This window comes from Aspergillus pseudodeflectus (assembly GCF_044049435.1).
Source record: "Aspergillus pseudodeflectus strain CBS 756.74 chromosome Unknown BJX68scaffold_47, whole genome shotgun sequence".
Classification (NCBI taxonomy): Eukaryota; Fungi; Ascomycota; class Eurotiomycetes; order Eurotiales; family Aspergillaceae; genus Aspergillus; species Aspergillus pseudodeflectus.
Window position 1 is genome coordinate 251,328 of NW_027263823.1, and position 21,933 is coordinate 273,260.

Consider the following 21,933-nt stretch of genomic DNA (forward strand, 5'->3'; position numbering starts at 1 on the left):
CAAGCTTCTCCAAGTCTGCCCACCCCATCTCTCAACATCTCCTCTACTAAAGACTGGACCAAGGCGCCCATCATGTCGACCTTAAGCACATCCCCCTACTCCTCGATCCCCCTGATCTCTAATGCCACCTTCCACCGCCACATCACCCTCCTAACCCCACACGGCCCCCAAACTCTCACCTACGCCCTAATAGGCAGCAATGATGCGGGGCCCACCCGCACTCTTCTCTTCCTGCCCGGAATGTTCGCATCCCGGTATCTCGGAATCCCACTGCATATCCTCGCCGAGCGCGCGGGCGTGCGTATCCTCGTCGTCGACCGTTTCGGGATGGGCGGGTCAGGCGATGTCCCCTTGTCCAGGCGGATTAGCACGTGGTGTGATGTGATCCCGCGGCTACTTGAGTATCTGGGTATCGAGTCGGTTGGTCTTGTCGCGCATAGCGCGGGGACGATTTATACGCTAAATATGCTGGTTGATGAGAGGTGTAGACGGCTTATTCAAGGGGTTGTTGTTTTTCTGGGTATGGCCATGCCAAACCCTTCTCTTTCCTCTAAGTATGTATCCTGTTACTGAAACCTAGGTTGCAGCACCCTGGGTCGACCCAACCCACTCCCACGTAACCTCCATGCAACTAGCCCAATACATCCCACAACCCGCCTTCAAGCTATGGCATCACATCCCGCGCTTCTTTGTCACGCAAGCTACGCCCGTGCTTGCGTCCAGTGGCGCGGCAATGCGCAAGATCTCCGCTCCATCCAGTGGGCTCATCTCGTCTAGCCAATCGCAGGAAGAGGCCGATCGCACCTTTCTCGAGGCGAACTACGCTCGCGTCGAGCGCGAGTATGGCGTTCCGGTTAAAGAGCAGGAGGAACTTGCCCGGCTTGCTGTGAATTACATGTTTGCTGAGAATACGGTGGGTGCGAATAGTGAGGCCTTGCAGTGTTTGAGGAAGGGGGAGGGGAGGGAGTGGGGTGCTGTCGGGGATTATGCGGGGTGCATCAAGGGGTTCGTGGAGAAGGAACGGGAGCGAGGACGAGAGGAGAGTAGGCAAGATGAACGGGGCATTCGAGTGCGGGTCTATCATGCGGCGACGGATGCGATGGTTGGGAGGAAGGGGCAGGAGTACTTTGAGGGCTGTTGGAGGGGAGCTGGGGACGGTGTGGACTTTGATGCGAGGCGCGTCGAGGGGACGGATCACGATACGGTCTCACAGGCTGCGGAGGTTTGGGTGGAGATATTTGCGTTGTTTCGTTGATTTCAAGGGGGCCTCTACGATATACCTTCTCTTTACGCCGACTATATCTCCAGGATGCTTGTGTCCATTTTCAAGTTTCCTTGAGTACTATACTATCGTAGAAGTAGGCATCAGGCGTAATAACAGCCTTCTCTGAAAGCGATTTGCCCATCCGCATTATACTCGATATTGGCTTGATCAGTAACGATGTCAATCGCCCTCGACGAACAAAAGCCCTATGTCGATGGTATTTTACTTAGTTGGAGTATCACCTCGGCTATCAGGAGACATTTCAGCACCATAAAAAGAATCCCCAAAACAGTTGCCATGTTTATACTTAGGGCCGCGAGTAAATCTGGGACATCTTGATTAGTAAAGGATCTTAGAATGTATCTTAATTCTATTTATTAGTTTCTACTTGGCTCTGTCGCTAGGCTAGAGTCCTACTGAGCAATATAACTCACCAAAGTAGCAGACTGGAAAAGAGGATGACCGTCCCAAGATCGAGTTTGAGCCAGTGGCGTCAAAATACCTCTCTACGCGGACATACAGAGCGGGAAACCTATGGATTGGCCCTTTTATGCTAGGATGAGAATCCTTTCACCCAGTGCAAGAGTAGTAAGACCTTGAATCCTAATACTTGGCGACCAATAGTACAAGGCGCAGTTGATGACTTCTGTATAGGCATAATGACTCAGGACCTGGATGAAATTATTAAATCTGTGGAAACTACTAGTGTGTCAAGGGCAGGATTTCTATGATAGCATAGATAAAAAGGGCTTTTGCCAATAGAACCACTCTAGACAATCAGGTGCCTACTGAAGTATTCGCAGTCTTTACCATAGGTCCATCGCTCAAGGCCCTAAGCTGCTACCTTCCTTAAATGACTGTAAGAGTTGGAGCTACTAATATTTAGTCTCCTAATCCAAGCCTGATGTATTCTTGTGGAAGGCGTAATAATTCTAATCGTACTTCTGAGCATTGAGACATGTGCAGCGGCTTGTGATATTCCTATCAAATAGAAAGGACAACGGCCTCGCAAGTGTGTATCGTTGTACTGCCGACCAACGGCCGGGGGACAATCTATACGGCAGCCACTTATCTCAATAAAGTCAGAACACGAGGGCCTGTGGGCCCAATACGAGGTGAGCCGCCTGGAAGGATGAGCCCCAGAATTATATAAAGACACCACGTCCCACGAAGAAATACAGCCTGGAGGCTTCAGCCAATAACCCCAACAACGTCCCTAGAAAGAGAACAACAACATGGCATCCGCCACCACAGCCACCACCGGCCCCGGGCCAGAAGAACTTACACCCGATATCCTCGAGAATGTCCGAGACCGCCTCAAGACAAACGTGAAAACAGGCTGCTACACCAAGGCTGAGCTACTGGAGAACGCCATCCACTACTTCTCCTATGAGAAGATACCCAGTGACCATCCCGACATCCAGCGCGAGTCCGAACGCCTAATCGACACCCTCTGGGCCAAGCAGCTCCGCCGGCAAGCAAAATGGAGCGAAGCAAAGCTCGAAGACTACGCAAAGATCGAGCGTGCATTTAGGAACCTTAACGAAAAGGGGATCGTAGCGCGTAGAAACTTCTACTATACGCAGCAACAGGCGGATTTCCACATCAGGAAGGAAGCGACGGGCAACGAGCAAGGATTTGCGTACTGGCATGGGCAGGATACGGAGAAGGCTCTTGACGGGTTCGGGCTGGTTATTCGGTTTGGGGCGTTGGACTTTGATGATCAGGGGTCGAAGAGGGTTGGGGAGATTGTTTGTGAGGAGCTCAGAGCTGTGGGGTTACCTGCGCAGTGGAATGGGACTGCCATGCAGGCGATATATGTGAGGCCTTTTGTGTGGCGGAAAAAACTACCTGTAGATGAGTAGACGGTCCTTTCCAGTGACCGCCCACTCGGCCACTCCCACCAAAAAAAGATACGACACCTGTGAGATTCGAACTCTGGTTCTGTTAGAATATGAAATTCTATTTCTTTTAGGAAGAGCCACTAACCACGCTCCCGAAGGAAATGCCTAGTCTTGCTAACTGAATGTAGTATAGCAGGGCATCCTATTGGTTCAATGTCAGAACATGTGACACTTTTGTTGTATTGTGGAACTTACGCGTTAACCACTCCGCCAAAGTGCCTTGGATGCTGTTTACATAATCCGCAGTGCATTTTAGTTATTCTATAACAGTAGTTCTTAACCCTGGAGTTTGCATCCAAAATTTACTTGTATAAAATATCAGTTCTCCAGGCCACACATTAAACCACATCAAAACGATCAGGATCAGGGCAAAAAGGTAAGAAGTACCTGTCACACTAATAATCCTGCTCACCTCAGAGAACTTCATTGGCTAGCATGCAAATCTCACAGTTTATTAATAAACGGTGAACCCCTTATCAAAGGGGCGATAGAGTCAGAGGCGCCACAGAGATGGGCCAGGTATTATGACTGCTGGGGAGAATTCCACATGCAAATTACTCAAAAGCTTCATATATTATCCTGTAGACTCGATGTTAAATTCAGAGATCTACCAAGGCAAACTACCCAGGCCAATAGAGATGCACTAAATTGTCCACCACCCTCACTGATCCTCCCATTTTCTGGATCTACAATGAATGAGGCCAAGCAAAGAAACAGCCGTATATCCACCACAACCTGACAAGCCAACACCTCAAACAAAAGACGAACCATCCTCCCTCATCGCCATCGCCCACCCCCAATTCTCTGATCTCGGCACACACCAAAGCCTGTCAACATTCTCACCTAGAACTTTCCGGAGATACCGCTGCTGATTGCGAAACACTCCCAACGGTTTCCTCGGTAGTGCCGGATCGAGCGCTACACGAATGCCGCAGCATATCATGACACACACGCCCACGCCAAGGATGATCTTGCCGTCTCCCAGATGCGAACATTTCATTGGCGAGGGGAGAAAGTCATATTATATCAGAATGATATAGATCCGCAGGTCGTGCAGAAACGACGCAGGACTTTCTATCTGCTTGGCTATACTTAGGCAATTAGTATCAACATGGTTAAAGGTTGAAATGACCTTTACGAACTTGAATGAAGTAAGCATTAACTAGCATATTTCTTACTTTGGGCAGGCTTGGTGTGGTCCAGCATGAAACAAAACCAGCCAACTACCCAAATAGCCTTAAGAACTCGATGGAAGCTCTTAGTAGCCATGGCCCCCGTCACTGCTGCAAGAGGAATACCCGCGCCAAGTAAGCACTCTGTTTAGACACAAAAATACTATGTGGGAACATACGATAACAGCTTCACTCCACCTCACAATCTATCATTCCCAACATATCCATTCCTAACAGACTTGACGCACCCCGCCGTCTTCAACACATCCGACTTCCCCTGAAGATTGGGGTGGTCCCCAATAGTATAGCATGTCTTCGACCGAAAGTACTCGCCATTGTACGCCCACGTGCTGTAGATCCCCTCACCAGAGCACTGGCCCTTCACCCGGTCAAAGTACGTCCAGAACTGAATCCGTTGCTCGTGTTGACCCCAGCCGTGTTCCATGTACGACTTGAAGGGGAACTCGAGTTCCTTGAAGGTGCTGTCGGCTTTGAGTGGGAGGATGGTTTGCTGGCCCGAGCAGCCAGGTCCATCCCAGACTGTGATTCCGTAGGAAATGGTGCCTTGGATTAAGGCGGTGGTGGTGAGGAGGCTGGAGAGTTTCATTTTCGGATGGGCGAATGGAGGAATGATACGTAAAAGAAGTTTTCTGGTGGTTTCGTTGGGTTGGGATAGCTTGAGGTGAAACAGGATAAAAACAGCTATTGTGGGATGATTCAGAAGAGGGATTCTTTCGTCGGATATGATGAGTTTTTATAGCCCACCGCATGCCAGCTGGTAGGAGTTATTTCAGAGTGGCTGAGGGGATCTACATGGTCTTGCGGTTTTCTTTCCGCAGTCGCGGATACGAATACGCCTACGATTACGGGGCCGTCTGCTGGCTCTAGGCCACCGCTGATCCAATGTCTCAGGCACGGGATCTCTCTGTTGATAGTAGAGATTTTGAACTGCCTAATCCTGGTACGAAAGCTAGATAAGAGGTACGTGATAAGAAGCATGGAAGTTGGCTAGAGTTTTATGTCCAGCCATGGATATGGGAAAAGCTTTTCCACCTGCCGGCTGGTTGGAGTTGGCTGATCACCCTCCACCGACCCCTGGTGCGCGCTGATGATGCAGTCAGGGTTTGGGAAGCATGCGGTTCCTCCGGCTTCGCACTCTATTAGGCGCCCGCCTGTGAGTTTTGTGACGCATTTGCCGTAGCTGGGGGCTCTGCAGCGCTGGCGCTCGCTGTTGTTGCAGTTTGTGCGCTGCGAAGAGGAGGATGGCGAGCAGGGGTATCATTGTTATGGGGTGGTGGTGCGGTGGGATGGTCATGTTCTACTATGCAGAGTAGGGCAGTTTTTTGTGGGGGTGGGGCATTCTGTTAGAGCGGTTACCTGGACTCGATAATCACGCAGCCTTTTATATCTTCCTCACACGCCCAGATTCCTTACCAGGCCGTGCAAAGATGGCCACAATGCTAAATTCTATTTAACTGTGGCTGAAATCACGGGCCTTGTACCGACTCAGCTTGCATGTCTGGAAGGAAATCAGATGGGCCACTGCGCTAACTAGCAAGTTAGTTTCACCTATGGAGGCGAATAGCCCAATGGTTTCGAAAGTGCTGTTTAACGCCCCGCGGCGCCTAAAAGATGGCTTATTTTTGCGCTAGAGAGATGGTCGCACCTCTAGGCGCCCTACATATAGCCCAAAAGTATCTATAGGGCTGAGCCCAGATGAGCTCTGGACTCACTGAGTTCATGTCCATACTTCAAGAGCTCTTTTCTAGATTGGACGTGCGTTGGTGTCTACCAGTCAAGCATGCGCAGTTGATATACGAGTTGGCTATGGCTCGTTGATGGAGCACAACGGTTTTAATGCGGCGTCACTAGGTGGCGGAGTCTTTATCTCAGAGGGTTCTACTAATGATTGGCTTAGGGAACACGTATGCTCATGCCTGGCTTGACAAGGTGTGTTTCAGATATCAAATCCTGCGTCTATTCGAATAACCAGCGGAGGGCTGTGCTAAGCGTGGGATCTACCGTATATAGCCGCCGGGTTCCCACCAACACCTCATCGCCCACAATTCAACCGCCCATCATTTCCCCTTCCTTTCTCGCACCATGCATCTCCTGGAGTTTCCACTGGAGATTTTTCACATGATTCTTGCTCACACAATTGTCCAGGGCTATGCGGAAAACTTCACACAACTCCAACTCGTCAACAGTAAGTTTCTGTCTCACGGCCATCGATCCCAAACCATCTTTAACAATACGTTAGAAACCTTTGCGCGCGAAGCCCAAAATGTTGTGTTATCTCACCGACTGTTCCAAAGGGTTGGACAGTGGGACCCCTTCGTTTTCGAGTACCTCTGCTACAGGGCAATGGCTCCTGACGCTTGCCATTACTATGCTATTCGGGTTGTCAGACAGAGCACAGCCTGGATATGCGCACAGGACTCAGTAAAGTACAGCGAGCGTGATACAGGCTACGCCCTATCTTGCTCCGCCGCACTCTGCTGCAGTGAGATACTACATAAGGCTCTCACCAACAGCACTCACAAATGCACAGAGGCTCAAAAGCGAGACGGGCTGCACCAAAGCAGCGACTCCCCTCAACATCGTCTCTGTGCCGCGGCCTGCATTGGCGACGTAGGCTTGATACAGTCGCTTCTGCTGAATGGAGCTGAAGTAAATACAAAGAGTGACATTTTTGGATCTCCCCTGCTCAACGCCGCCCGCGGAGGACACGCAACCATCGTCGAATTCCTTCTCGAGAATGGGGCTGATCCGGAATGCGATACAGTGCGATGGACAACGGAGAGCGAGAGAAATGATGTGCAGAGGTTTATTTTCCGTCGCATGAACAAGGAACCATGGACCCCCCTGGGAGCAGCAGCCTTTGCAGGCCATGGCGCAATTGTCAAACTTCTTCTGGAGCCGCGATACTCCCTGTCGAGATCCAGTTGCAGCTTCTTTCATGCCATCATACATACTAGTCGAGGAGGACATGTCGACTTGCTGCGCATGCTTATCGCCAGCGCTGACTTCGACACGATCCCTGAGAAGGTGAAAACAAGAGTGTTGGACAGCGCACTCAAGGAAAGCGCAAGTGGGGGGCATCTACAGAACATACAACTATTACTTGAGTGCGGCGCACCAGTCGACCTATCCATCCCTGAAGAACAGGAGCACACTGCTCTATGGTACGCTGCCTTTCATGGCCGTAATGAAGCCATTGAGCTTCTCCTAGACAGAGGAGCCGATATAAACGAGGGATCCACGTGGCCAGATGCACCGCTGGTGATCGCGGGCCGAGTGGGATTCCCCCGAACAGTGGCACTACTTCTTGACCGAGGCGCACAGGTCCGTCATGGGCGCGTGTACGCCTTGGGCCAAATCGACATAATTTCGCCATTTTGTGTGATCAAGGTGCTACTTGACAAGGAAGTCCATAAAAGAGACGCGGGGGGCGCCATGCAATTGCTTGAGGATGCGCACAGTGCGAACCGACAAGATCTTATCGACTTGTTTCATGAGTATGGTGTTATTTTAAGTACATAAATGACGAATATGTCAGTTCTTCATGTTAGCAGCGTCCATCCACATGTGAACCGTGACAATCCATCGTGGCGTTAATGATTTTCCTGACATGGTGCCAGCGCATAGAATTACAGTCTCATTCCCATGCATTAGAAGTAAAGGCCACTATATGCCGAAGCTCTCCTTGACAAGTCTCTCACGAATCTCCAAACGTTTCCCTACAGGAAAATCCAATCTCATTCTCTCAATCAAAGGAAAGAAGGCTGAACTTTAAAGTCCGATTCATTGCATACCGATTCACCCGACATTCGAGATGCGTTACTTGCCAACCATGATTTCGGCCCTACTGGCAGGGAGTCTGCTACACGATGCTTCTGTTTCTGCTCCTTTAGGATAGGCAGTTTATTTGTGTAATTGAATTTACTTTAGTAATTGTGGCATTGATTCCACTGTTATTTCAGCGGCGGCAGCTTATTAAGGAGGCAGCCTGGCATATAAACGCCCTCCCTCTCCCACCATTTCCCGTCGGCGCTTACCTCCCTCGTCCACAACCTTCGATCAAAATGCACCTTCTCGAGTTACCCCTCGAGATATTTCATGCAATCCTGGCCCACGCTATCCCAAGAGATAACTCCTCTCGGTATGACTTTACTCAACTCCAGCTCGTCAATAGTAAAGATCCTCCAACCCCGATGCATTTTGAGCTTCCCTTCTCACACGAGTCTAGAAACCTTTGCGCGCGAGGCCCGTGAGGTCCTATTCGCAACGCACACCTTGAAAGGTATCCCGGCGTGGCCACATTTATTCGCTGGCTACCTCTGCCACCGGGCACTGGCCCCTGATGCAAGCGTCTACTATGCTATACGCACCGTACGACAGACCACAGACTGGATAGCAGCACAGCTAGCCATCACCGACTGGCAAGCTCGGCATAAAATTTGTCATAGCTTGTCTCAATTGGCGACATGTCAGTACAGAGCAATCGTGCGCATGACGCTGACGGAATCGGCGCACGGTTTTTCAATGAGAGAGAAAACACAAGGGCTTGATCAGGTCAGCGATGCATCCATGCACCGGCTCTCCGCTGCAGCGTATCTGGGTAACATGGCTTTGGTGCAGACCCTCCTGGACCAGGGGGCTGATGTCAATGAGGAAAGCCATGTCCTCGGACGACCGCTGACTGGTGCTGCTTATGGTGGGCACCTGAGCGTTGTACAATTGCTTGTGGAAAGGGGCGCAGATGTCAGTGGGGGCGCGTTACAGTGGAAAGCGGAAACAGAGGGACGCGATGGTAATCTCTGGATGATTACGCGCTCGTCGAATCAGATCAGGTCAGCCCTTGAAGCCGCTACCGCTGCAGGACACGAGCCAATCGTCGACTTACTCCTCGAGCCGAGCCTGGGCATCTCCCGCTCGTCCTTTACCTTCTTCGCCGCCATGGTGCAGGCCGCTCAAGGTGGACACCAGAATATGCTCCAAAGCCTCTTTGACCGCGCCGACTTTAACGCCGTCGCGGAAGAGCTCAAAGAAAGGGTACTGGATGCGGCAGTCAGGGAAAGCGCAAGCAACGGTCATCTTGAGACCTTGAAATTTCTGCTAGACGCAGGCGCACCGGTGGACCTTGTCATCAGTGAGAGACACGAACAGGGCCCTCTTTGGAACGCCGCCATCAACGGACAGAATGGCGCCGTCGAAATGCTATTGGCAAGAGGCGCAGACATCAACGAAAGAAGCTTGCGCCCACGGAGCTCACCACTGGTGGTAGCGGCCGAGACGGGTTTCCCTCGGACAGTCGCACTGCTTCTTGACCGTGGAGCAGAGGTTAACGACAACAAAGGCGTGCGGCCTCTGCGATACATCAGTACTTTCGCTCCCTGGTGCGTTTGGAAGGTATTTCTACAAAAGGGTATCCACAAGCGGGACGAGGAGGCCGCGGTGGATGTGCTCGAGGATGCATACAAGGACAATCGGCAGGATCTTGTGGATTTGTTGCTTGAATATGGAGTAACCCTGAGTCAAGAAGCTGTGGAATAGACAATGTGTGTCATTAATTTTGCACTATATCATGCGTTTCTAGTTCACGGTCGGAAAAGCCCTAAAGTCGTGTCTACTATATGCCAAAGCTCTCCCCGACAAGTTTCTCACTAAGCTCCCATAGCTTCGCCGTCAGCTTTGGATCCTTGGCATACCCTCTCACCTCCTCAACCTGACAGTCTGCCAGATACGCGCCGCTGTAATCAGCGAGATCCGGCGACAATGCCGCAACAATTGAAGTTGCCGCCCCCTGCTGGAGCGACTTCGGCTCATCGGGGGCGAAGTTGTAGCCAGTATTTTCGAGCAAGACTCGATTCATCTCGTCGGCATCAACAGAAACCATGTGCTTTGTGAGCGATGTGTCGGGTATGTCTATTCCTTCAGTTAGTTCGCAGGATTAATCGTAGAGAGTAAGTGAGCTTACACCCCGGGTGAACCGCAAAGGCAAGGACGCCATGGTCTTTTGCTCGCTTGGCCAGCGCAACCGTAAACAAAATATTGGCAGTCTTTGAATGCGCGTAAGATGCAAAAGGGTTGTATTCTCGCCCGTCCTGGATCGTCGTCAGAGTAGCTCTACCCTCAGGGTTCGACTAGTAACCTACCGAGAAATTCCAGTCATCGAACCTAAACGGGCCCATTTTATACCCAGCACTGGTCAGATTGACTACACGAGACCCCGGCCCGGCCGCTATAATGGCAGGGAAGAGCCGCTTGGTGAGAAGGAAATGGCCGAGATGGTTGATGGCCAAGGCCTTTTCGATTCCATCCTTGTTCTTTTCCCAGGGAATGGCCATTACGCCGGCGTTGTTAATGAGCACATCTATCGTGTCCGTCAGAGCGAGTATAGTCGCTGCGGCTCTGCGCACCGAGTCGAAGTCGTCGAGCTCGATGCTCACGAAAGTGGCCTGCGTTGATGGGCTGATTTCTTTGATCTCCTTGATGACATTGCTGACCTTGCGTTCGGTGCGCGCGAGGAGGAAGATTTTTGAGGGCTGGGCGTGTGCAAGTGCGATTGCTGTTGTCGCTCCGAGGCCGCCTTCGCTTGTTCCAGTGATGGCCACTGCGTTTATTAGACAACTCCGGAATTTGGGCTACGGAGCAAGTGACTTGGAGAGACTGCCTACCTGTCTTTCCATGAATGCGATCGCCCCATCGCTTGACGACCGTTATCGCCTCGGTATGGAAATTCAAGTCGGTCATTGTGACAGCTTTTTAGATGATCCAGAGGCAGTCTGTTCGTTCGGGTTGATAATTGAACTAACCGTGGCCGGCTTATAACGTCCAGCAAGGTATGGCGTCATCGTAGCCGACCGGTTGTTGGTGACCTTGGCCTTGAACCACTGGATGAAAGGAGCCCCGCGTAGTACAACCGTGGATGCAGTAAAGCGATGCAGACAGCCCTGAAAGGCTGAATATTCGTTTTCGCGGCGGCCTAGTGGCTGCTGCCTATGCCAGGTGCTTATCCCATACCCCGCTGCAGCCTGCTAGTCTTGATCTGAACTAAGGCTGATTTGCTATGGTGTCTTGGAAGAAAGCCTTGATGAAACGTGATTAATCAGCATATTCTGACTGTTGATTGGACAGCACATCTGTACAAAAGACTCAGCGTTGGGCCACTGCGCCGGGCCGAGTACTTGCGAATAAAGTCATCGACAAGTAGAGATAACTAACTTCCAATTCAGGGTGCAGACTGCAGTCAGTCTAGAAGCGTCGATGATGATGCCCATCCAGCACCGCGGTCGACGCCGAGTTTATGTTGCACACTCAAGTCTGCCTCGCGATATCAGTTCAGCCTCGCGTCGACAGCAAAACATGCAATCAAGCATGCGAGACACCGTGATCGAAAGACAACTGATACCCGTAGAAGGTGCGACAGGATGTGCAAGCAGCGACCGTTTTAGCAAGAATTCGAACGAATTGCGCTCGAAGCATCAACATAGACATCGACCAACCGGGCAAAAGCTGTTTCGGCATCACCACAACTAGGGCAAATGATTGGCCAGGATCGAATCTACAAGGCCTAGCGCGGCTGCATTGAGGCACTCATTGGTCGAGCCCTTGTACATGAGCTATTTATAGTAACATGCCTCGATCGGGAAATAGAGGTCAATCGACCTTTGGGCTTGATTCAGAGGTCTCTGGTATGTTTTTGCTGTGCCCGTTCGAGCTCTGCAGTGTATTTTGTGTTCGAGTATTTTCACTCGAACTTATAGTATCATCACATATAGCCTCCTCAGCGACCAATCAGTCGCCGGCACATCCAACAGAAACGCATCTGCGGCGCAGGAGGTTTTGCCTATAAATACGCCCTCGCCCCTCGAAAGCCTTTGGGCATAGCAGCTCACACTCGGGCAGCCGAACAAGATGGGCCTCACATTACCACAGCGCCTTGACTTGGACAGACTCTGCAAGGAGTATAACATCGTCTTTATTGATGAGCTCCCGCCTAATATACGCCCGGTTGAGCTTGGCCCCGTCTTCAACGCTATTGACGATATCAAGCGTATCACGTTCATGTCATATCGAAACACGGGAAATGGCCAAAGTCCCCTGGGTGCTGCTCTTAGGCATGCAGAACTCAAGGCGCGAACCTACAACCTTGTGGAAGCCGCCAGAGACTGTGTGGCTAGGATTGAGGAAACGTGGAGGCTTGATTGTGAGCCTCTTGCGCTTCAACGGCTGAGGTCTGATGCCACCTGGTGAGCTAGCCCACTCAGGAGTTTAACGGACCCAGTCGCTCACCGACCTGATAGTGTGGGCTGTCGACAAAGCGTACGGCGGTCTGAGATTGAAGAGATTTTGGCCAGTACAGGCTTCATAGATGAGAGGCTTCAGCGCCTTCAAGGAGAGGGTGACCGGTGCTCTTGTCCTCCATTCACACGGGCGATTGACGTGTAAGTAGCCTGTCATGCGGGAATATCAACCACAGAAATAACACCATGACTAGACATAGGAGAGCCGGCCCTCAGCGCATATTTATAGGCCGAGCATCCGAGCAAGTCATCCATGCCCCCTCGGTGGCAGAGCGGCTCCCCCGGAAATCGCGTCCAGATCGTGTTTATGGACTCCGGCAAACGCCAGACCTCACACAGGCTTTCCTGGGTAACCCTCACATGCAGAGTCTCTTCGCAAGTACGGCGCATTCGCCCATTGGCAAGCCGCTGCTGTTTCCATTTCTCGTCGTCGAAGCCAAAGGGAGCAAGGCCAGCGACGACTGGCAGTCCATCTGTCTGCAGACTGCATTCCCCATTTACACCTTTCTCAGTTTACAGCAGAGCCTGAAAGCTGCAGTTCGGCAGCCAGCCCGACTAACTTCTACCCCTCTGGTCTGGTTTATCATGAGTCGAGGCGAGGACTGGAGGGTGTATCTGGCGTATAATACCCCGACTTGTGGTGGGTCCCTACCCGCGGATGCCACGGTGCGTGCACAAATGCTTGACCCTCCATCTCTTTGACATGTTTACTAACCTCCCACAGCATGTCGTTCGAGTGTGGACGGGCAGCATCACAAACCTAGACAGCGCGCTGCAACTGCTTCTTATCGTCGAATACCTCACTGACTGGGCGCGAGACGTCTACCGGGCTGCTGTGCTCGCAGACGTGGAAAGCCTTGCCGCTCCTGGCATCAAACCAGAACCCCGGGAATCCACCATGTGAGTCACATTCCGTATAGCATTATTCCCGGCCTTCGCGGAAAGCTCATAACAGCTCTTTCACAGGTCGCCGGAGCCCGCCTGACCAGTTTAATGATCAGATCCGGTGCCCACGAGGAGGTTATTAGGGCTAAGCCACAATCCAGCCATAGCAATACTACCAAGCAGTTTTTGGACTCGCTGTCTGCCATCCATAGCCCTCATATGGAGAGTTACAGAGACTCTTGGCTGATTGCCAGGATCTGGAAAACTACTCAGATTTATTTTGGAAAGGGCTGATGTTGCATGAATGGCGTGTCACCCCAGATTTTGTTTTCTTTTCTCATATACTCTTGCGAATTTACCACCGTCTGCATATTTCCTTTCATGTCTATTATTATGATGCTTGTGCTTATTCAGATCTGCGTTATAGACTTGCATGATCGTTTCACTACTACTCGGTCTTCCAAGGCTTTATCGTTGCCTCGTAGTATCCGGTTGTGAAGGGTCAACTTATAGCTAGCCTGGTTCGCCAGCAGTATCCAAACTCAACCGATTTCGAATGGGAGATATTTAATCACATCAAACCTCCCTTTCTAACAACCATTGTTGTCTCATTGGGTACTCCTCACCCACCCTGAAAGTCGAATCCCGGTACTGAGTAGGTACTTGGCACATCCAGACTTTCGGACTTGAAGTCATCAGACCTGATCTTTACATCTAGTGATTGGCTGGGCCAGTCTCATATACCATGTAATTTCAGTGCAAAGGTAGCTAACCAGGATTCTCAAAGGTCCACACAAGACCGAAATTCAAGTATCATACTGTAATCGAAATAAGGCGCTCGCATACTTGCTACTATGAACCGTGGTTCAAGCACAGACCACATGCAGGCGGCTTATCTTTATCCCCACATGAGCTACGCTAAATCCAGCTGAGGTTAGCTCCGCGACAAGTCCAGCCAATCACAGAGTATACCTAGCACTCGACAGTGTGGGCCTGCTTATTCGAGAACCCACTTGTATACAAGTAACCTTCCTTTTCACGGTACCCATGACGTGGGATTTAGACACGCCCATGGAGGGATATATAGCTGGCATCGGACCTGAGTCTCACCACACCAAACCTCAATCTCAGAACCCAAAAGAAATCCACAAACCACCAAAATGTCCCTCTTCCAACCACCCCCCAAGCCCACCACCCCGCTGGGCTACCACCGCGTGCTCTCGCCCACAGCCTCCGTAAAAGTCTCCCCCATCTGCCTGGGCGGAATCAGCCTCGGCAACGAATGGAGCGAGCTCTTCGGAAACAGCGAAGACCCCTTCAAGCTGCTAGACGAGTTCTTCGCGCTGGGCGGGAACTTCATCGACACGGCAAATACATACAACAACGAGAGTTCCGAAAAGCATATCGGAGAGTGGATGGAGAGCCGTGGGGTGCGTGACCAGATTGTGCTGGCGACCAAGTATTCGGCCGGGTATCGCGGCTATAATCGCGAGAATGAGCCCATGCAGGCGAATTTCACGGGCAACTCGGCGAAGAGCTTGCATGTTTCTGTGAGGGATAGTCTCAGGAAGTTGAGGACGGATTATATTGATATCCTCTATGTGCATTGGTATGGCCTTTGATTGATTGTGTGGGGTGCAATGTGATTCGCTGACGGGTTCAGGTGGGATTTCGCGACGTCGGTCGAAGAGGTCATGATCCATCTCCATTCGTACGTCATGTCGAAACAGGTGCTATATCTCGGTGTCTCGGATACACCAGCCTGGGTCGTCGTCAAGGCCAATGAATGTAAGCGCTCACTTATCCTGCCTCGCCTCCACCTAACCAACCATTCGCCTTAGTCGCCCGAAAGAACGGCCTAACCCCCTTCTCAATCTACCAAGGCCGCTGGAACGCCGCCTTCCGCGACATGGAAGCCGAGATCATCCCCATGTGCGAGGACCAGGGAATGGCTGTTGTTCCCTGGGCCGCTCTCGGTGGGGGACTGCTACTGTCCGCTGAGCAGCGTCGTCAGCGAGAAGAGAGCTTGGCTGGTCAGAAGAGTTACTACAACGTCGGGCCGCGAGAAATCGCCATCTCGGATGCCCTTGAAAAGATCGCTGTGAGCAAGGGGACGAATGTGCAGGCGATTGTGAGTCCCAACCCCTCCAGCTTCTGTCACTTTCTCCAAGTCCTGTACTGATCTGTGTTGCAGGCCCTCGCATACCTCTACCACCAAACAACCTACGTCATCCCCATCGCAGGCGTACAGACAACAGAACACCTCAAAGCGCTGGCCAGTGCAGCGACGATCCGACTCTCTGAAGAGGAGATCAAGTCAATCCAAGATGCTGCGCCCTTTGATCCCCTTTTCCCGATGAACTTTCTGTACCCAGTCCAGGATGGAAAGGGGTATAGTACAAAATTGACGCTAGCCGATCATGTGCACTATAAGATATCGGCGCATGTTGAGGCGCCGGTGAAGCCTTCGGTAGGTGGTTCCTGTCCCATCATGCTACATATAGGGTAAGGTGGCTAATAGGGCTTTCAGTTTCATAGATAGATGATGTTTGCTGAGGGCGAGCGTGCAGGGTAGGGGTGCTCTGTGATGACCCCTGGGTTTATACAATGATAGGTCCAGAACAGGATATTGGCTGAATATAAACGGGTCAATTAAATAAATGTAGCCCAATTCTTCTTGATAGAATCCTGATTAAGAGTATTGGGGCTGATTTATTGGCCTCGCTACCATCACCACAGCTTATTCTGGCCCGTCGTGGCGGCTCAGGATGATATTCTTTTCTTACAGTATGACTACCCTTGAGAAGATGCCAAGAGATACATTTTTGGGTGAGTAGTCTCCTGGGTACTGTATTCCTGGAACCAATGATCTTTATTATACCCTGCTTTAATCACGAGGGGTTGTTTATTAGGGGCGTGGACTTAGGGTTACAGCTTACCTACATCCCTCTTTGCTGCCCTGCCCGTGCACTCATCCCGAGTACAATGGAAATCCTCGGGGAAATGCCCCGACGAGATCCTTATATGTCTAGCTCTAATCACCTTCAGAACACGTCGCGAAAGGCTATAGATCGCGTACGGAAATAATTATTTGAAACGAGGACCACCTTGTACATTTTTGAGAGTACTCCGCCCACATTCCACCCGGCTACTAGAATATATATTGCGCTTGAAGTTGCACCGAGAAGAACAACAATTACGATGTCGATCTGATAACCACCCAGAGCATATATAGATGACCGCAGAATTCCGAAGAGAGTGGATGGAGTAACGTGCGAAGCTGGCTGTGCTGTGGCAGGGTTGTTAGCTTGTTAGGGCAGTGCTGGGTGTTTGCAGATTCATCAAATTAATGCGGGGACCTCGATTTCGAGGCCGAGTCGTGAATAATGAAATCAGAGACCATGCAGGTGAAATTAAAGCCCTGGGTTGCATTGAATTTTAGGTGCTGATGCCCCAACGGTGGCTGTGTGGTTCCTGGACTGCGCCTGGTGACCGGGGAGTCGGGGACCAGGTTGACAAGGTGCCTTGATCCATGTTGCCCGAACCTTTTTTTGGCCCCCAAATTGCCAAGCATCTCGATACCCTATCGGATCGTCTTGACCCTGGGAAAAAACCCAAAGGGGGTCTCAGTCCCGCGCTAAATCTGCGCCAGAGGCTGAAGAAAAAGGGCGAGCACGGCGATTGTGTGCTTGAACGCGGCCTGCTGAATAGATTCGGCCTACAGATCGCTTGTTATGGAATGCATGACTGAGCTGGATTAAACTCCTCCCATGCCATACTGCCTGCCCCTCACTCGTGTAAGCACCTTTTTGTGAGCAACAAAGCCTAAACGCGAACAGGCGGAATTGGGGTAAAGTGGAGATTTCAACAGGATGAACACCAGTGATTGGAAGGTAGAGACAGCGCCTAAACAGCCGGCGGCTGGACCCCTGCAGCCAAGCCCAGCCGAGTCAGTTCTCTCTCGCCTGCTGCGCCAAAACCCTCGCATCATGGCCCGAATCTGCGTGTTCCGCCGCGACACAGCCCTGGATCCTGCAGGAGCTCGAAATGACTCGTTGCACTTTGCCGAAAACTCAGCCTTGTGCTACCGGCCTTTTAAATGAAAGGCGCCGCCCTTGTTCCTGCTTGACTCAAGAATGTCCCCGTCCCAGGCCCGTCGCCCATCGCCAAAATGTCCCACCGCGTGGACACGGCCTACTACGGCGGCCACCACCCCTCCCCTGGCCTTTCATACGAGCCCGTTTCGCGGTCCGGCAGTCCGCCTCCATCAGAGCTCGAGAAACCACTCCAGCGACCCGGTTGGTTCGCTCGTCTCGTCGATACCTGGCTCTACGAGTTCCTCTCGATCCTCTTCAGTCTCGCCTGCATGGGTGGCGTCGCCGCGACCCTCATAATCTACGACCAGGAAGCACAGCCGAGTTTCGCGTACGGCATCACGCTCAACGCGATTATCTCCCTCCTCGGGACGGCGTCCAAGTCGTCGCTTATCTACGTGATTGGAGAATGCATGGGGCAGCTGAAGTGGGTGTGGTTTTCCAAGGCCGAGAAGAACCGGCACCAGCGGCTTGACCAGATGCAGTTTTTTGACGGGGCGAGTCGTGGACCGCTTGGGTCGTTGTTGCTTATCCTGCGGCATCGCGGTGCGTCGTTTGTTTCCTTTGGTGCGCTTCTTGTTATCGTCACGTTGCTGTTCGACCCGTTCATGCAGCAGATCATCAAGTATCCGCTGCGAGAGGTCGACACGGTCGATGGAGCGATTGCGTCGGCACCGCAAGCATTCGCGCTTCTCCCGGAGACATTGCAAGAGGGCGTGCCGACAATCATCTACACAGGCATGTGGGGGAGCGACTTTGAGGTTGAGCCGACCTGTCCCTCCGGGAACTGTACATGGCCTGCGTTCGAGTCTGTGGGGATGTGCACTCGATGCGAAGACATGACTGCAGTCGCTGTACTCGGGGACTGTGACGGCACTCTCGACACCACATCGACCGGAACACCCGACCCGGTCGAGTGCAAGATTATGCTCCCAGAGGGCAACTATATGGGCGCTAATCAGACGGTCGAGGTCAATCTTGGCGTCAACTCTGTACAGTGGACTCTGGATTTCCCTGCCTATAGTGTTTGGGTGGTGGATTCCCAGCTCTCATTCGGCAGCGACAGCGTCTATTCTGGTCTTGAGAACCCGCTTGTTGCCGTCGCATACGCGCAGCTGGGACTCGTCCAGGACACGAACGAGGCGGATACACCGGCCTTTGACCCAGCAACTGCCCTGCAACTAAAAGGCGTCACGCAATGCGCCATGTCTCTCTGTACCCGAACATACAACATTGCCGTGACGGGCGGCATCCCCTCGATAAACGTCTCTGAGCCCACCTACGGGAAATTCTTCGAGAATCCGAAAAACGCGGGGACCAGCTGCTGGAGACCCGGGAATGACTCTTCACCCATTGACGTGACGCAACTGACCAACACGAGTTACGCGGACCCGAACGAATTCGCCTTCTGCCCTACGGGATCAGGAGACTACCGACTATTCGAATACTTTGAAGGCGAGATCCGGAGCTACAACCGGACATCCGGCTCCTCGGGTCAATGGATCGACAACGAGGACAAGTTCAACACGGGCGCGTTGGGCAATACAAACCTCCGCCCGCGAGTGCCCTTGGTCGAACGGATCAGCGCGGTCGGACTGGAATACGTGATGACCAACATTGCCGCCTCATTCACGAAAGCAGGACTCGTGGCCAGCCGAGCCACAGTCGCGGGAACCGTCCGAACCGCCGAAGTGTATGTCGATGTCGAGTGGTGGTGGCTGATCCTCCCCGCTGCCCTCGTTGTACTGGGGACGGTCTTCTGGCTCTTGACGATGGCGATTAATCGCCACCAGCGGCTGCGGCTGTGGAAGTCGTCGGTCCTTGCTTTACTCTTCCATGGGCTGGAGAATGTGCCGCGGTATGAGGAGCACGATCGGTATGCGATAGCGAGCAATATGGACCAGACTGCGCAGGAGTTGGCGGTCAAGTTGGATGTCCTGGATCAGAGCAAGGGATTCATGCTGCATCGTGTTTGATATGTTCTAATGAGATATACCCTGTCGATTAGAGTAATGAGACTATGCATTTCTTCTTCCAGCCGCTCGCTACTCGCGAAGGAAACCAACAATCTAACAGCACCCCGTCTCCCCTGCTTGAGCGTCCGTCCGACAGAAACAGGACGACGTAACCGGAACATCCGCAACAGCCAATGCAAGCGTCAACTGCGGCTCAATAACAGCCGCTTCATCGCCCTTGCCGAGCCGAATCAAGCATTCATGGTACCCATGCAACGCCCAGACGTTATTTAAATGCCTTCTCGCCCGAATAACAGAGGTGTCGAGACCTAGATCGGACTTGTACACAGCGGCCGCCTCCTCAACATGTCCCTGCTCAAGCAACAGCGCCGCATACGCATGTCGCGCAGGCTGCATCCAGCTCCAGGGCTCGCTGTACCCTAGGCCGTCATCAAGATCAACTGCTCGACGGAGAGACTCAAAGGCATCGGTGTATTTGCCCTTCCTGTATGCAATCTCCCCGTCAAGCATTGCGGCGCCGACACCAAGGATATCGATGCATCGATTCGGAAAGTCAAGGCGTGTCTCCGGCACGTGCTTCACAGCCTCAGCATACAGCTCCTGATGGCGCTCCGCTTCAATAATATCCCCCGTAGCAGCATACGCAATCCCCTTGGCATAATATGTCGCCGCCGTAGTCACACAATACAACCTCTCATCCGCAGGGACAGCCAGCGCCTTGAGCTCCTCCCACATCCCAAAGCGCACCATAACATGCGGACGCACAGAGAAAAAGACCTCGACGAAATCCGCCATGGCCAGCAACAACTCCCTGGGGAGCGTAGCCTCCATGCGGTCAACAGTCTCCAGCGCAACGCGCTTCTGCCCCGCAAACATGGCCGCGTAGATGAGCGTGTGGTAATTGTGCATGCGGTAATTCGAGTAAAAGTTCATGGCGCCCGCGCGCTGGAGGTATTTCTCGTCGGCGACCGTCGCGCGCTGGTTCGCGCGGATCGCGGCGCGGTAGTCGCCGACAAGCACGTCCAGGTGCGAGGGCATGTGGTTTGCGTGGCCCGAATCCGGGACCAGCTCGCGGAGGTGGTCGGCGGGGACGAGGCCGAGCTCGGGCGTGGGGGACATTTCGATCAGGTGGATGTAGTAGTGGAGGATTCCTGGGTGGCCCTTGGCGTCGTTGTGTGTGAGCGCCGTTTCGAGCACGCGCTTTGCATCGAGGGTTCGGGTGCCGGGGTTCGGGAGGCCGGTCTTGAGATCCCAGAGTTTCCAAGGGGTGAGGCTCATGATCGAGTCTGCGTATAGCGCCGCGACGTCGAGGTCGGTTTCGCCAAAGGTTTCGTACACTTTTTCCATTGCATCTGCGTACGCGCGATTGCGCGCCTTGTACACCTCCATATTCTCAGAAACTAGAAACTCCCCACTCGGGAAGCGCGCCTGGATCGCCTCAATCAACGCCCTTTCAACAGCCGTTACATGCTCCTCGGTTTCCGCGAGCTCCCTCGCGCGCCTTGCCGCCTCATGTGTTCTACTCAACGCATCAGCGAGGTTCTCGCCGAAAAACTCCCAGGCGTAATTATAGTTCGGGCCAAGCGCGTAGGCGAGACCCCAGTGCGCGATTGCGCAGGAGGGATCGTGTGCGATTGCATTTTCAAAACATGTTGCTGCTTCGGCGTGGTTGAATGTGTAGACCCAGGTTAGACCGCGGGAGAACCAGGTTTGGGCTGCTGCGGAGGAGGTTGTTATCCTTCGGGTGAAGGGGCCGAGGGTGTAGGGGTAGGTTGCTGGGTCGGGCGGGGTGGACATTTTGAGAGGCTTGAGTAGAGGAGCGGAGGTGAAGAGCAAAGATGAAATGGATGTCAGCTTTATTCAGCTGATGCTTTTGATATCTCGATTGTGGCTAGTGCTGATGCTGAGCCAAGGCGGGGTAAAATGAGGGGGTTTGGAGATGGCGAAATGGGCGTGGCCTGGATCCTCATTGGAGATCCATGGATCGGGTTTTGTATTTATATCCATGCTGTGTACATTGCATCGGCTACTTTAGCCGTGCATAGCCTATTGAAGGACCCCAAGTCGGGTTCTCATCATCGCGCCACCCCTTGATCATGATCTTCATTGGATGTATATTTTCAGATGACGCGCACAAACCAAGCAGCGGAGCGGAGCTTGGAACATCCATATGGATGGTGGGATCACCCGACTATGTACCTATAAAAATATTCCCCTTCTGGCTCGAATGACTTTGCTGTTCCCATGGATACACCTTAGCTCTACCATGGAATCACTATAGCCTTATCTAAAAGTAGTAGGTAGCAACCGAATTAAGTAAAGTAGCATT

At 52.3% G+C, this 21,933-nt stretch overlaps 11 protein-coding genes across 11 annotated transcripts; 7 read left to right on the forward strand and 4 right to left on the reverse strand.

Moving 5' to 3' along the window:
• The first annotated feature begins 13 nt into the window (after window positions 1-13).
• On the forward strand, window positions 14-1,393 carry BJX68DRAFT_157487 (alpha/beta fold hydrolase). Its single transcript, XM_071036783.1, has 2 exons — window positions 14-520; window positions 588-1,393. Exons 1-2 carry the CDS (start codon window positions 73-75, stop codon window positions 1,253-1,255), a joined length of 1,116 nt encoding a protein of 371 aa, XP_070895554.1. The 5' UTR covers window positions 14-72; the 3' UTR covers window positions 1,256-1,393.
• A 1,106-nt stretch (window positions 1,394-2,499) lies between these two features.
• On the forward strand, window positions 2,500-3,129 carry BJX68DRAFT_270291 (uncharacterized protein; the record flags this gene model as incomplete). Its single annotated transcript, XM_071046583.1, has 1 exon — window positions 2,500-3,129. The coding sequence occupies one exon, from the start codon at window positions 2,500-2,502 to the stop codon at window positions 3,127-3,129; it is 630 nt and encodes a 209-aa protein (XP_070895555.1).
• Window positions 3,130-4,539: 1,410 nt separating this feature from the next.
• Window positions 4,540-4,947, reverse strand: BJX68DRAFT_270292 (uncharacterized protein; the record flags this gene model as incomplete). The annotated part of the gene is made up of 1 exon (XM_071046584.1): window positions 4,540-4,947. One exon carries the CDS (start codon window positions 4,945-4,947, stop codon window positions 4,540-4,542), a length of 408 nt encoding a protein of 135 aa, XP_070895556.1.
• A 1,496-nt stretch (window positions 4,948-6,443) lies between these two features.
• On the forward strand, window positions 6,444-7,883 carry BJX68DRAFT_270293 (ankyrin repeat domain-containing protein; the record flags this gene model as incomplete). Its single annotated transcript, XM_071046585.1, has 2 exons — window positions 6,444-6,546; window positions 6,601-7,883. The coding sequence occupies 2 exons, from the start codon at window positions 6,444-6,446 to the stop codon at window positions 7,881-7,883; spliced, it is 1,386 nt and encodes a 461-aa protein (XP_070895557.1).
• Window positions 7,884-8,425: 542 nt separating this feature from the next.
• Window positions 8,426-9,896, forward strand: BJX68DRAFT_270294 (ankyrin repeat domain-containing protein; the record flags this gene model as incomplete). Its single annotated transcript, XM_071046586.1, has 2 exons — window positions 8,426-8,534; window positions 8,590-9,896. 2 exons carry the CDS (start codon window positions 8,426-8,428, stop codon window positions 9,894-9,896), a joined length of 1,416 nt encoding a protein of 471 aa, XP_070895558.1.
• Window positions 9,897-9,907: 11 nt separating this feature from the next.
• On the reverse strand, window positions 9,908-11,297 carry BJX68DRAFT_244212 (uncharacterized protein). The gene is made up of 4 exons (XM_071041268.1): window positions 11,021-11,297; window positions 10,499-10,956; window positions 10,321-10,447; window positions 9,908-10,268 (listed from the first exon to the last, which is right to left on the reverse strand). Exons 1-4 carry the CDS (start codon window positions 11,094-11,096, stop codon window positions 9,973-9,975), a joined length of 957 nt encoding a protein of 318 aa, XP_070895559.1. The 5' UTR covers window positions 11,097-11,297; the 3' UTR covers window positions 9,908-9,972.
• A 963-nt stretch (window positions 11,298-12,260) lies between these two features.
• On the forward strand, window positions 12,261-13,634 carry BJX68DRAFT_270296 (uncharacterized protein; the record flags this gene model as incomplete). Its single annotated transcript, XM_071046587.1, has 5 exons — window positions 12,261-12,595; window positions 12,650-12,790; window positions 12,850-13,315; window positions 13,374-13,549; window positions 13,616-13,634. The coding sequence occupies 5 exons, from the start codon at window positions 12,261-12,263 to the stop codon at window positions 13,632-13,634; spliced, it is 1,137 nt and encodes a 378-aa protein (XP_070895560.1).
• Window positions 13,635-14,694: 1,060 nt separating this feature from the next.
• BJX68DRAFT_278114 (NADP-dependent oxidoreductase domain-containing protein) lies at window positions 14,695-16,090 on the forward strand (the record flags this gene model as incomplete). The annotated part of the gene is made up of 5 exons (XM_071048470.1): window positions 14,695-15,143; window positions 15,198-15,322; window positions 15,376-15,665; window positions 15,729-16,004; window positions 16,073-16,090. The coding sequence occupies 5 exons, from the start codon at window positions 14,695-14,697 to the stop codon at window positions 16,088-16,090; spliced, it is 1,158 nt and encodes a 385-aa protein (XP_070895561.1).
• Window positions 16,091-16,806: 716 nt separating this feature from the next.
• Window positions 16,807-17,677, reverse strand: BJX68DRAFT_244213 (uncharacterized protein). Its single transcript, XM_071041269.1, has one exon. It carries the CDS (start codon window positions 17,523-17,525, stop codon window positions 17,292-17,294), a length of 234 nt encoding a protein of 77 aa, XP_070895562.1. The 5' UTR covers window positions 17,526-17,677; the 3' UTR covers window positions 16,807-17,291.
• On the forward strand, window positions 17,616-19,651 carry BJX68DRAFT_157518 (DUF3176 domain-containing protein). Its single transcript, XM_071036784.1, has one exon. It carries the CDS (start codon window positions 17,706-17,708, stop codon window positions 19,602-19,604), a length of 1,899 nt encoding a protein of 632 aa, XP_070895563.1. The 5' UTR covers window positions 17,616-17,705; the 3' UTR covers window positions 19,605-19,651.
• BJX68DRAFT_157519 (tetratricopeptide repeat protein) lies at window positions 19,652-21,568 on the reverse strand. The gene has a single exon (XM_071036785.1). The coding sequence runs from the start codon at window positions 21,399-21,401 to the stop codon at window positions 19,698-19,700; it is 1,704 nt and encodes a 567-aa protein (XP_070895564.1). The 5' UTR covers window positions 21,402-21,568; the 3' UTR covers window positions 19,652-19,697.
• Window positions 21,569-21,933: the final 365 nt, after the last annotated feature.

Bases quoted from the DNA above. Each gene is read 5' to 3' on its own strand.
- BJX68DRAFT_157519 (XM_071036785.1), bottom strand. From the start codon at position 21,401: ATGTCCACCCCGCCCGACCCAGCAACCTACCCCTACACCCTCGGCCCC.
- BJX68DRAFT_244213 (XM_071041269.1), bottom strand. From the start codon at position 17,525: ATGATGCGAGGGTTTTGGCGCAGCAGGCGAGAGAGAACTGACTCGGCT.
- BJX68DRAFT_157518 (XM_071036784.1), top strand. From the start codon at position 17,706: ATGTCCCACCGCGTGGACACGGCCTACTACGGCGGCCACCACCCCTCC.
- BJX68DRAFT_244212 (XM_071041268.1), bottom strand. From the start codon at position 11,096: ATGACCGACTTGAATTTCCATACCGAGGCGATAACGGTCGTCAAGCGA. The intron at 10,957-11,020 runs GTAGGCAGTCTC...TAATAAACGCAG, and splicing joins TCGCATTCATGGAAAGACAG to TGGCCATCACTGGAACAAGC. The intron at 10,269-10,320 runs GTAAGCTCACTT...CTGAAGGAATAG, and splicing joins CTTTGCGGTTCACCCGGGGT to ACATACCCGACACATCGCTC.
- BJX68DRAFT_157487 (XM_071036783.1), top strand. From the start codon at position 73: ATGTCGACCTTAAGCACATCCCCCTACTCCTCGATCCCCCTGATCTCT. The intron at 521-587 runs GTATGGCCATGC...CCTAGGTTGCAG, and splicing joins AGGGGTTGTTGTTTTTCTGG to CACCCTGGGTCGACCCAACC.